This window comes from Bufo bufo, chromosome 1 (genome assembly GCF_905171765.1).
Source record: "Bufo bufo chromosome 1, aBufBuf1.1, whole genome shotgun sequence".
Lineage (NCBI taxonomy): Eukaryota > Metazoa > Chordata > Amphibia > Anura > Bufonidae > Bufo > Bufo bufo.
The window spans coordinates 829,427,387-829,440,011 of NC_053389.1; the positions used below are offsets into that span (position 1 = coordinate 829,427,387).

A 12,625-nucleotide genomic window follows, 5' to 3' on the forward strand; every position below is an offset into this window, starting at 1 on the left:
AGCTGTTTGAAGAGGGTGTGGTGCTCCATGCGACACTGGTTCCTGTTCATTACACTGCCCGTTGTCTCCTCTCTAGTGGTGGTGTAGTGTAATTACAAGTACTCACCTTATTCACTTGAATGGAGTATATACTTGTCATTACACTGCGACGACGTGCAGTGTAATGAACAGGAAGTGGTGCTCCCATCATGGGGCTGCTTGTTCACAAACTGCAGAGGGAACTTACTGGTATATGGCATGTTACCGCTGCAGACAATCACTGATCAGTGGTCCAATGCTGAGGACACAATCTTGCGGCCATTGTCGATGAACATCTTGTTTGGTGGAGAGAGAGCCAGTAGAATATTTGCTGCTTAATGCACTTTAGAAAGTGATCGGCTACTGTCGCCTAGGCCAATCAGCTCTGACACCAAGGACATGAGTTGTGACTAACCTGATTTCTTTTTATGAGAAGGTGAGTAGAAGCCTGGACTAAGGGGCAGCTATGGATGTAGTGTTGTTAGATTTTGTAAAGGCTTCTGATACTGTCCCTCATAGACGTTTAATAGGTAAAATATGGTCTATAGCAGGCATGGCCAACTTGCGGCTCTCCAGCTTTTGTAAAACTACAACTCGCACCACACCAGTAGGCTGAAAGCTGTAGGCAGTCTGGGCATGCTGGGAGTTGTAGTTTTGCAACAGCTGGAGAGTCTCAGGTTGGCCATCCCTGGTCTATAGTCTTGGAAAGTATAGTTTGTAATTGGATTGAAAATTGGCTGAAGGACCGTGTCCAGAGAGTTGTGGTCAATGATTCCAATTCAGAATAGTCCAGGGTTATTAGTAGTGTACCTCAAGATTTAAGTCACTTCTAGTTTTCAAGAATGTGAAATGTCAGAAGAATATTAGAGACAAAGGTTTATTTCAGCTTTTAATTCTTTCACCACACTCCCAGTAGCTCAAAAGTTTTCATGCACCAACTTGACTGTTCCTTAAATAAAATTCCATAAAATGATGTTATGGTTTAGCTTCTGAAATGATAATTGATGTCACTTGAGTTATTTTGAGGTGCAACTGTGGCAATATTTAAAAGTCTATTTTAAATGCTTACATTTCTCCATGTTTGACATCATAGGAAGATCATAAGAAATTAGTCAAGATCAAGACTTTTATCCGTCATAAGAGAAAGTAAAGTCCAGTCGACAGTGCAAGATCTTCAAGCAAAATGGTGGCTATTTTTTACACTATTTCAGGTTAAATCAATTCACACGAAGTAGGAGGAAATTCAGCTTTGGGGCGAATCAAATTAATCCTGAAATCAAGATCTGCTGATCACTAGTGAGCGGCTCAGCATCAATTAGAGATGAGAAAATCAATTCTAATTGAATCAAATTCCACCCTTATTTTGTAACATCTCAAGTTGCATCTGAATCTGAGAGAGAGAGAAACAAAACTAAGAGAGAATACGAGTCCTATGAGACTAGTGTTATACAAAAATTTTCAGGCCAGTTAGAGCACTTTTGATTTGGGTAGAGTCAATTTGCACTCAAATCAAATCTGTTAAACAATTTACATTAATAGTGATTTGCTTGTCTCTAAATGTGCATTAATGTTTATTACGGGATATGTGTTTATGTAATGTTTGCTGTATGGCTTTCTTAATGTCTTTATTCCTCAGACTGTATATAAAGGGGTTAATAAATGGAGTAAATACAGTATACAGCAGAGAGATGATTTTACTACTGACCCAAGTTTTTTCTCTCTTAGGGAAAACATAAACACTAAACATAGTCCAGTAAAAAATGGAGACCACAATGAGGTGGGAGCTACAGGTGGAGAAGGCTTTCTGTCTACCAGTAATGGATGGGATCCTTAAGACTGATATCACAATGTAAGTATAAGAAACTACAATGATTGAGGTTGGGACCATTACAGTTGGAGCTCCCAAAACAAAAATCTCCAAGTGAACAGAGAAGGTGTCAGAACAGGAAAGTTCTAGTAAGGGGACAATGTCACAGAATAAATGGTCGATGATATTTGACCCACAAAAGTTTAGTTTTGATGATGTTATCGTTATAATCAATGAAAAAACATTACCCATCAACCAACTAATAATGAGTGATGTAACACAAAATCTATTCGTCATGACAGAGGAGTAACGGAGGGGATTACAGATGGCCACATATCTGTCATAAGACATCACAGCGAGAAGAAAACACTCTAATGCTTCAGTGCAATCAAAAAAATGAAACTGAGTCATACAACCAATAAAACTGACGGTTCCTCCATTATTCAGTAGGATGTGGAGCAGGTTGGGGACAATATTTGTGGATAATAAGATGTCACTGATGGACAGTTGTGAGATAAAGAAGTACATTGGGGTGTGGAGGTTCTTGGTGGTGGACACCAGTATGATGATCAGGAGGTTCCCACATATTGTGGCAACAAAAACAACAAGGAACAGAAGAAATAGAAGATTTCTCAAAAGTTGGCTGCTTTGAAATCCTAAGAGGAGAAACTTTGTGACCACAGTCAGATTTGTCTGCAAGTACAATAAGAAATTAAAAGAAACATCTAATAACATTAAGCCAGGCTGTGATTTTTTTTTTTTTTTTGTAAATTCTTTATTTTCTGAATTTTTCAAACAAGATATAGACAAACAATAGCCTGTTGGCCATAGATTGGAATTACACCAAGCTCAAGTATATAAGCATAACAAATAACAAATGCTTAAAGTAACATCATATAGCCATATGTGGTAGCACCTGCTCTGGCAATGATTGCGGACTCCTGTATTACTCCTAGGAGCATAAGAGATTTGCTTTGTGGTAGCCTAGTGGAGTAATAAGGGGAGCTATGGCTGCCTGAAAGATATGCACAATTATACCTTATAGAGGGACGGAGAGAAAGAAAAAGGAAATGGGGGTATAATTTAGAGGGAAAAGAAGAGAGGAGGGGAGGAGTAGGGGAGGGGGAGAGAAAATAGACAGTGTTCGAGCAGATTCAGTACACGGTAGGATTATATGCGAGTTGGAGGGCAAAATTTGAGATTAGGTTGTCGACCAAAAGACGCCAACCTACTTCTAACTTGCTATGTGGGGATCAAGGCAATTTGCATCACTGCTCTCGCCCGACAGCCTCCAAGGGAGCCAGGTTTTCAGAAATTTCTCGTGATTTCTGTTAATCCAGCTTGTCATTTCTTCGAAATGGCATATTTGATTTACTTTAGCTATCCATTCCTTCACTGAGGGAGCATTAGGGTCTCTCCAGTGGAGAGGTATGATGGCTTTGGCCTCTGCTATGAGATGAGTTACTAAGTTGTGTTTGGATGGCCTGTAAAGGTCGGATGGAAGTGAGAAGATTACCATTTCAAGAGTAATCTTTAGCCCAACAGGTGAGACTTTGTTGATAGTTTTATTGACGCCTTCCCAGAAAGGGATGATTAGAGGGCATGTCCACCATATATGGGATAGAGATCCTTCTCCTCCACCACATCTCCAGCAAGACCGATCAGGGGATAGGCCGCATTTATGCAAGAACTCAGGAGTTCTGTACCATCTAGAAAGGAGCTTGAAGTAGTTTTCCTGCAAGCGCGTGCATGGTGATGAGCCATGCGAAAAAGCTAGGAGTTTTTTAAGTTCCTGATCTGAGAAAACAATGCCAAGCTTCTTCTCCCAGTCTCTGACATATAAGGGTTTTACCACCTCGCCCACGGCTCCCACCAAGGCGTAGATTGCTGAAATTTTCCTCTGTTTACGAAGTGGGGATAGAAGAGTCTTTTCAAACTCTGTCATTTGCCTTGTTGAGTTGAGTTTCTCTCTCAGTCCTCCACACACAGCACCTATGTATGCCTTTGTAAGAAAGAAGCTAGGGGAGCTTTTTATTCGTTCTGGAAGCCGGTTTAAGATACACGTTTCCGTGTCTGGGGTTAATTCCCCTAGTCTGGTCTGAGTTAAAAGTGACCATACTTCCTGGTGGATATCTCCATTAATACCCAAGAGGTCTGGGATGAGGTTTCCAGGTAGTAGAAGGGACGGGTCAGGTGCTAACTTTTTGCCTAGTTCCTTCCACGTCTCTCTTATCCCTTTCAATAGGGGGTCATTAACATTACTCTGATTTTGACCAGTGTCCGTCAACCAGAGAAGCCGTTGGAGTGTAGGTCCTACACTATACTGCATAAGCTCGAATACTTCTGGTTGTCTCTGAGGGTCAACTAATTCCAACCATCTATTTAATTGGATAGCTTGGTAATATCTCAAAATGTCAGGAAGTTCTAAGCCACCACTCGTTCTACTCCTAACTAACAGGTCATATGCAAGCCTAGGTTTTTTTCCGTTCCACAGGTATTTCAGGAAAAATCTCCTAATCTCCAGAAAGAATGTTTTTGGTAGGTGTATCGGTACAAGTTGCATGACATATAGGATTTTAGGGAAAACATAAGCTTTGATCACATTTTTTCTGCCTATCCAAGAAAGGTATGGCAGATTGTATTTCAATAGTAGTTGTGTGATATCCTTTTTAAGAGGAATGTAATTACATTTAAATAAATCATCTAGGTTTCTTGGAATGTTTATTCCTAGATACTTTATTGGGCCCTTGGTCCAGTGAAAAGGGAGGCTGCGTTGTAGGGGGATAGCTCTAGAATCTCAAAGTGACATATTCAGAATTTCTGACTTAGAGTGGTTGACCTTTAAAGAGAACCTGTCATCTGGATTTTGTGTATAGAGCTGAGGACATGGGTTGCTAGATGGCCGCTAGCACATCCGCAATATCCAGTCCCCATAGCTCTGTGTGCTTTTATTGTGTAAAAAAAACCTATTTGATACATATGCAAATTAACCTCAGATGAGTCCTGTCCCTGACTCATCTCACCTACAGGACTCCTCTCAGGTTAATTTGCATATGTATCAAATGGTTTTTTTTACACAATAAAAGCACACAGAGCTATGGGACTGGATATTGCGGATGTGCTAGTGGCCATCTAGCAGCCCATGTCCTCAGCTCTATACACAAAATCCCGGTGACAGGTTCCCTTTAAGTCAGATATCAGGCTAAATATCTCAATTTTTTTAACCAGTTGGTCTAGTCCTTTATCCGGGTTAGTCACCAGGAATAGGAGGTCGTCTGCGAAAGCTGTACATTTTAATTCTCCCCTATTATGCTTGACACCCTCAATTTCCTGAGTCTGTCTGACCAAATGTATGAGTGTCTCTACAACTAGTATAAATAAAGAGGGTGACAATGGGCACCCTTGTCTGGTCCCATTTGATATTTCGAATGTTGGTGACAATGTTCCGTTAACCTTCAGCCTGGCGTGTGGTTGTTGGTAAAGGGTGAATATCTAGTGAATGAAAGGGTCAGGGATGGCAAATCTCTCCAAAGTCAGTTTCATGAAGTTCCAGTTGACCCTGTCAAACGCCTTTTCCGCGTCAATGCTGAGCAGAGTCAACGGGAACCTCTTTGATTTGGCAGAGTGGATTGCGTGGAAGATCCGGTGTGTGTTGTCTTTCCCCTCCCTTCCCTGGACAAATCCTGATTGTTCTGGGCCTATCAGATAAGGAAGTATTTTACTTAGTCTGGATGCCAGTATTTTGGCCCAAATTTTCAGATCCAAGTTTAGGAGAGAGATTGGCCTATAGCTTCCACAATTCCTGGGATCCTTACCCTCTTTATGAATGAGTGTTACATACGATTCCTGTGTCTGTCTAGGTAACGAACCTCCCTGTAATAGTGCATTGCATACATCAGTAAAACGGGGAGTTAGGATATCCTGGAAGCTTCTGTAGTATAATAGGGGTAGACCGTCTGGGCCTGGGCTCTTACCAGGGGGAAAACTGCAAATAATAGAGGACACCTCCTCTTGAGTGACTGGGATAGTTAATAAGTCTATGTCAGCCTGGTGAACTGTTGGAAGCTTGAGCGAGTTTAGAAATTCCCTAATATGTGTCTGTCTGGAGTCGGTTTAATCCGTAGACATTGATTTGTTTAGGTTGTATAACCCTTCATAGAATTGTTGAAAAGCTCTAGCTATTTCGGATGTGTCCTGGGTAATCCTATCATCAGGCTGTTTTATTTTGGAAATATATGTTGCGTTTTTTGTCTTTTTTAGTAGTGAGGACATCAACTTGCACCCCTTATCCCCGTGTAAATACACTTTATGTTGGAAGTTCAACATCTGTTTCCTCACCTTCTGAGCTAGAAGGCTTTTGAGTTGGAGTCTGAGTTCTGTTAGCTCCCCCTGTTTCTGTCTACACGCAGATAATTTGTCTATTTTTTCAAGCAGCATTATCTGGGTTAGTATAGAGTCTACCTTCTTCTGATGCTCTTTTTTAACCTTAGTGCCTATAGAGATGAAGCAACCTCTAATGTAAGCCTTATGCGCTTCCCACTCAATAGGCGAGGTGCTGTGTGTGGAGGAATTGATTCCAAAATACAACTCTAGTTGAGACCTGACCTGATCAAGGTAAGGTCTGTTGTTCAACAGGGATTCGTTGAGTCTCCAGTTCCATTCCCTCCTTGGTAGTGAGGCCAGGGCGAGGGTCAGATGGCATGGTGCGTGGTCAGAGACAGTAATATTCCCAATCTCGGCGTTACTGGAGACAGGTAAAAGAGAAGCAGATGTTAAAATGTGATCGAGCCTCTGATATGAACCATTCCTATGACTTCCCAAGCTCTTTCACGATCATCTGGGGTATGTATCGCAATGCGTTTGCCGTTTTTTATAATCGCGATACCGAAGGGGTATAACCAGGCATACTGTATTTTTTGTACTCTCAGCGCATCCAGTAGGGGTTTCATAATGTGCCTTTTCGCCAGCGTGGAGGGCGATATATCTTGGTAGAGAGCGACGTCCGCTCCATCGTATACGATCTGTCTTCTCTCTCTGGCTGCGGCCATTATTCGGGCAGTGTCCACATATGACAAAAGACCACAGACAACATCTCTGGGTCTCTCGTTCGGCTTTGGAACTGGTCTTAGGGCCCTGTGGATACGTTCAATAATAATCGAAGCGGCCGGTTCCTGGCCTAAAAGATCGGCGAAAATTTCCATGGCCAATTTATGCAGCGCTTCAGAAGCCCAGGATTCGGGTAGGCCCTTGATACGGATATTCCGTCGCCTGCTTCTGTTTTCTTGATCTTCAAGCATCAGCATCGCTTTGTTGAGCTCTGTGGTATGGAAGTTGAGATATTCCTCTATCCACGTGGAGTGCGACACAAGCTCCTGCGCCGCTGTTTCAAGCGTCTCCACTCTGTGCCCCATTTGTGTTATCTCAGATTTTATATCCGAGAGTTCCACCAGTACTGGCTTTATGGCCTTTTCCAGCGCTTGCCCCAGTACCTTAGTGAGAAAAGACTTCGATACAGGTGAGGGATCACGGGATTCTACTGTGTCGCCCAGAGAGCTGTCTGCATCAGAATCCTCTCCTTCTTCAGCGCATGCAGCTGCCGCCGCCATCTTAGGGCCCGCGCCTGGTGAGAGAAGCGCTTTCTTCTTAAGGAAACGCTGCATCGCTTGCTGGCTCTTTTGTGTTGAGGTGGGTCACCGCTAAATAAGTGGTTTAATTCGCTTGAGTGCGGAGGAGCCGAGGTCTCACACAGCCATCTGCATTCCCGGCCAGGCTCCGCCCCCTATGAACAGATTTTTTATTTATTTTTAAGACCAGATTAGTAGACATAAGACTATGACATCCACTAGATATGGGACATGGACCATATGTTGGGGGCCTAAATCTCTCAGACTTACAAAAGGAGATTTCTGAGATGATACCACATTAGAGCAAAGGCAGGAAATTGTAATGCTGAGGCCAGTGATTGGCCACAGTGGTCACAAGTCGTCATTGTGGTGCTTCCTTTGTTATTTTATACCATCACCTGCCTTTGCCCCAGTTTGTTATGATCTTAGACAATATCTTTAAATTATTCTGAATCTGAACCCAACATTTGTATAATTGTTGTTTCAGTAAATTTTTCATGTGTGTACATGCAATATAACACTATGGCTTCTTTCACAAGAACGATACAGATTGTGTCCGGATTAATGATGATCTAGCACCAAAGTGTTCCGGTGTTCGGCCCGAACACATTGCTATATTCGTGTGCTCGACCGAGCACCCAAGTATAATGGAAGTCAATGGGAGACAAAAAGGCACCCCCTGCTCTAATGAAGGGAGGGTGCCTGGTCCATTGGAAAAGGTCAGAAAGTGACAGAAACACCACCAAAATGGATCGGGAACAGCATAGGGATGATGTCTGGATGCATCTTGGACTCCCAAGTCGCTGCTGGGAACCATGTTGTCCGAGTTGTACGCCACTTTTACAGACTGACAAAAATACCCACAAAATCCCCCCAAAAATCAATTCTACAGGAAAAATTGTTAGGAAACATTCTTTCCTGTATATTCCATTGTATATAAAGTGCAAGTTCTGCAATAAAATTACAAGCAAGAGACACTCAGAAACAGCCTGTATATCACATAAAGGAGGGTGGCCAGCTGGTGACCCTCAAAAACATTTGGAGCAAGGGCCTGCTGATCTGACCATCTAAAACATGAGGGGCGAGGGCCTGCTGCTGAGCTGACCCTCTAAAACATTAGGGGCAAAGGCCTGCTGGTGAGCTGAAGCTCTAAAACATTATATGCGAGTGCCTGCTGTTGAGCTGACAATCTAAAACAATATATGCTAGTGCCTGCAGGTGAGCTGACGCTCTAAAACATTATATGCAAGTGTGTGCTGTACAGCTGTCCCTATAAAAGAATTTGACTTGAGAACCTGCAGTTGATCTGACCCTATAAAAAAATTTGAGTTGAGGGCCTGCAGTTGAGCTGACCCTATTAAAAATATTAGAGTGGAGGGAATATATACAATCTGGATGAGGAGGCGAAAACAAGATTCAACCATATACTCTTTTTTGTGGTGGAAAAGGTGCATAGGAATACATTACAGTAGATTGAGTATATTATAAAGTATAGAATGAAATTGCCTTTATGTTCATCATCAGCTCAGCTGTCCTCTGGTGGAGTTGAGAAGTCAGGGGCAATCCAGGCCTTGTTCATTTTTATCTGAGTCAATCTCTCAGTATTGCCAGTGGACAAGCGGATACGCTTATCTGTTATAATGCCACCAGCAACACTAAATACACGCTCAGACAAAACGATGGCGGCAGGGCAGGCCTGCACCTTCAAGGTGTAAAGAGCACGTTCATGCCACGTGTCCAGCTTGGACACCCAGTAGTTGTAAGGCACTGAGGAATCATTTAGGACGCTGACACGGTCTGCTATGTATTCCTTCACCATCTTCCAAAATTTTCCCTCCTTGTACCACTAGGCCACGCTTCAGAGTGAGGTTTCTGGCGGAGTGTCATGAAAGTGTCCCATGCCTTAGAGAGTGTTGTCCTGCCTTTGTTGCAACTGTTGTATGTTCCCATTGTCTCCCTTCCCCGGTTGCCTAAGGAAGTACGGACTCTGCCGGCCGCCTTGTCAGATGGAAAATTTTGGAGCAATCTCTCAACAAGTACCTTCTAGTATTGCACCGTTGTACTCGTCCTCTCCACCACAGGAATTTGAGATGAGAAGTTCTCTTTGTAGCGGGGGTCGAGAAGGGTGAACACCTCGTAATCCGTGTTATCTAAAATGTGTATAATGCGAGGGTCGCGGGAAAGGCAGCCTAACATGAAGTCAGCCATGTGTGCTAGGGTACCAACAGGCAAGACGCAGATGTCGACATCAGGATGACTCTCCATCTCCTCATCCTCCTCCTCTTCTGCCCATCCACGCTGAACAGATGGAATTAAAGTTCCATGGGTACTACCCTCTGGAGCGGAGGCAACTGTCTCCAGCTCCTCCTCCTCCTCCAACTCTTCATGGTCCAATTCGCGCTCAGAAGACAAACTGTGGGTGGTCTGGCTATCACCCTGTATAATGTCATCCCCCATTTCCTCGTCTGCGTTAGAGCGTCGTCCTTAAAGGGGTATTCCCATCTTGCCTTTTCAATCTTACGAGCAGTAAATGTCTTGATAACTTCCTGGTTTGGCTCCGGCAGTTGAGTAAAGGCCACGCCTCCTCATGACTCACCCTGAGAGCTCAGTCCTTGCGTGCTCGTTCATGTGGATGAGTCATCCACATGGAGCCTGCAGAGTATGTAAAGCCCATCCCCCTGCTGGGGAATCACTCAGTGACGACAGACCAATGCTAGTGAACTAATGTAGTAGTAACTAGTAGCTGTCCTGCATTCTAATACACTTTTACACATAAAACCTGTTACAAACCCATTCTGTGCAGCAAAAACAATAAATCACTACAGCCCAAATGCATGTTAGCTAGTAGCCATATGATCTGTGCTAGATATAGATAGATATATTTACTGACTTATTACCCAGCTTTCCCGGTCTTAGATATTATCACTGACTTATTACCCAGCTTTCCCGTTGTCTGATATTATCACTGACTTATTACTTATGTCATAGATACTATTGCACCACCATTCTATATACGTCCTATATAGATAATTCCCTCCACACAAATCACTGAGGATGTACCAGCGCATACCTGGCTCTGCTACATATCAGTGTTTTTGACTCCTACACTAGTACTATTGCACCACCATTCTATATATGTCCTATATAGATAATTCCCTCCACACCAATCACTGAGGATGTACCAGCGCATTCCTGGCTCTGCTACATATCAGTGATTTTGACTCCTACACTAGTACTATTGCACCACCATTCTATATACGTCCTATATAGATAATTCCCTCCACACCAATCACTGAGGATGTACCAGCGCATTCCTGGCTCTGCTACATATCAGTGTTTTAACGGTGAAAATAGTCTGCAATTTAGATAAATGCATATTTTATTAGTTTTTTATTTTTTTAATTTTTTTTCAGTTGTCTACGAGTTCCAGTATATCTTCAATTTACAACCTGGATCTATAGATTTTTTGGCAAACATGACTAATTCCATCATGTGTAAATTTAAACAATGGAGCCTTTTCCTGACCCTGAAGGATGATATACCGGTTTCCAATACTATTCTGATGTTTCCCTGTTTTTTGCTCATTTAGATTTAAAATTTATATTATATTTTGCTATACTAAATATTATATTTAGGTATTTTCTTATTTTTATTTTTTTTATATCAATATTATTTATTATATTGCAATTGTTGTATTATATATTTTTTTATATGTATAATTTTAAATAACATTTTTTGAATAAAATTTACATTTTGAAGTTTTTATTTATTTTTAGTATTGCAATTTATTTTATGTACTAAATTTATAATACAGAAATCCAGTGTGTTCCACCTTGAACAACTTGAAAAATTATATAAAAATTAGGCCAAATATTTGAACATTTTATTTTAATAACAATAACTCTCCAACATGTGCATATAAAACGATAAGTTATAATTTAAATAAACGAAACATTTTACAACATTTACAATAAGGATAACCATAATATGCATTAGTAAATATAAATAAAACAATTAAATTGGCTAAATTTAGTAATATCATTGTAGAAAATTTATTTTCTAAAGAGATGTCTTCGCACCAGATCTTCTTTAGATGGCCTTTCAATTGATGCTATGTTTCGGGGTAAACTGGGCAAGGCAGATTCCCATGTGGATTCTAATTTTCCCTCAGCAAGTTCTATAATTCTAATGATTATTGGCTTCAAAAATTTTTGAGACCATGGTTCGTACAGTAACTTGACCACCCAGGCTTTTCGTGCTTTACTGTACTCAAATCTATATTTTTTATCTTGTTCCTGACCCTCTGCATCAGTCCTTTCTTGGGAAACTGCCTGTACTCTGCCAACATTTGAATTGTGATCCAAAACAGCGAGTGTTGTACGAGCAACCATGGCATCGAAATAAAAATGCACCCGTTTAGGTCGGTACTTTAGTACGCAGGAGTGGAAAACCTCTAAATCTCCTGTATGACAAAAAAAACAAAGATGTTCAATGTCCTTTATAAGTATTTGACTTTCGACAATACTTTTCAGCTTTTCATATGCTGTAGAGTGATCAAGGAGCCACTTATTATCTTGTATTTCTGTGTGATGATGGCACCGTGAGTATTCATCTTCTGTTTCCCATTCGTGTATATTTAATACATGTTTTAGAATGGACTTCCATCTTATCACTAATTCTGTAGGGTTGCCATCACAATTTCTAGCGCACCACCAAAGATGGTTTTTTATGGACGATATCCACGGTGAGAGGGCAGAACAAGTTTTGTTTTTTGAAGCAGTTAGAACTTTTTGGCCAACTGACTTTGCCAGATGCCAAACATCAAATTGATGGATTATTCTAGGATATTCATCTTTTATTAGCTTCCGTATTGAAACATGGCGATCGGTTACAACTATTCTAACATTTATATTATTTTCTATAATTCTGTCGATTGTTTCTTTAAAAGCCTTTTTTTCTAGGCTAACTGAAGATGCCGGAGGAATTATTTGTACCACACTAAAGTCTACTATTTTTCCTTGGTCAGTCTCCATCATTGTATATATACAATATTTAGCTGAAAAACCAGGGCTGTCACATTGACCGTCACCCGCCAAGCATACCGGTGATCTTCCTAGTTCAGAGACAATTTTTGCACGTTCTTGTTGCCATTCTTCGTGTATGCTTGGAAAAATTT

At 41.4% G+C, this 12,625-nt stretch overlaps 1 protein-coding gene across 1 annotated transcript; it reads right to left on the bottom strand.

Annotated features, from left to right (window-relative positions):
• Positions 1 to 1,582: 1,582 nt before the first annotated feature.
• Positions 1,583 to 7,431, bottom strand: LOC120989984 (olfactory receptor 1468-like). The gene is made up of 2 exons (XM_040418473.1): positions 6,748 to 7,431; positions 1,583 to 2,518 (listed from the first exon to the last, which is right to left on the bottom strand). The coding sequence occupies exons 1-2, from the start codon at positions 7,429 to 7,431 to the stop codon at positions 1,583 to 1,585; spliced, it is 1,620 nt and encodes a 539-aa protein (XP_040274407.1).
• Between the last annotated feature and the right edge of the window lie 5,194 nt (positions 7,432 to 12,625).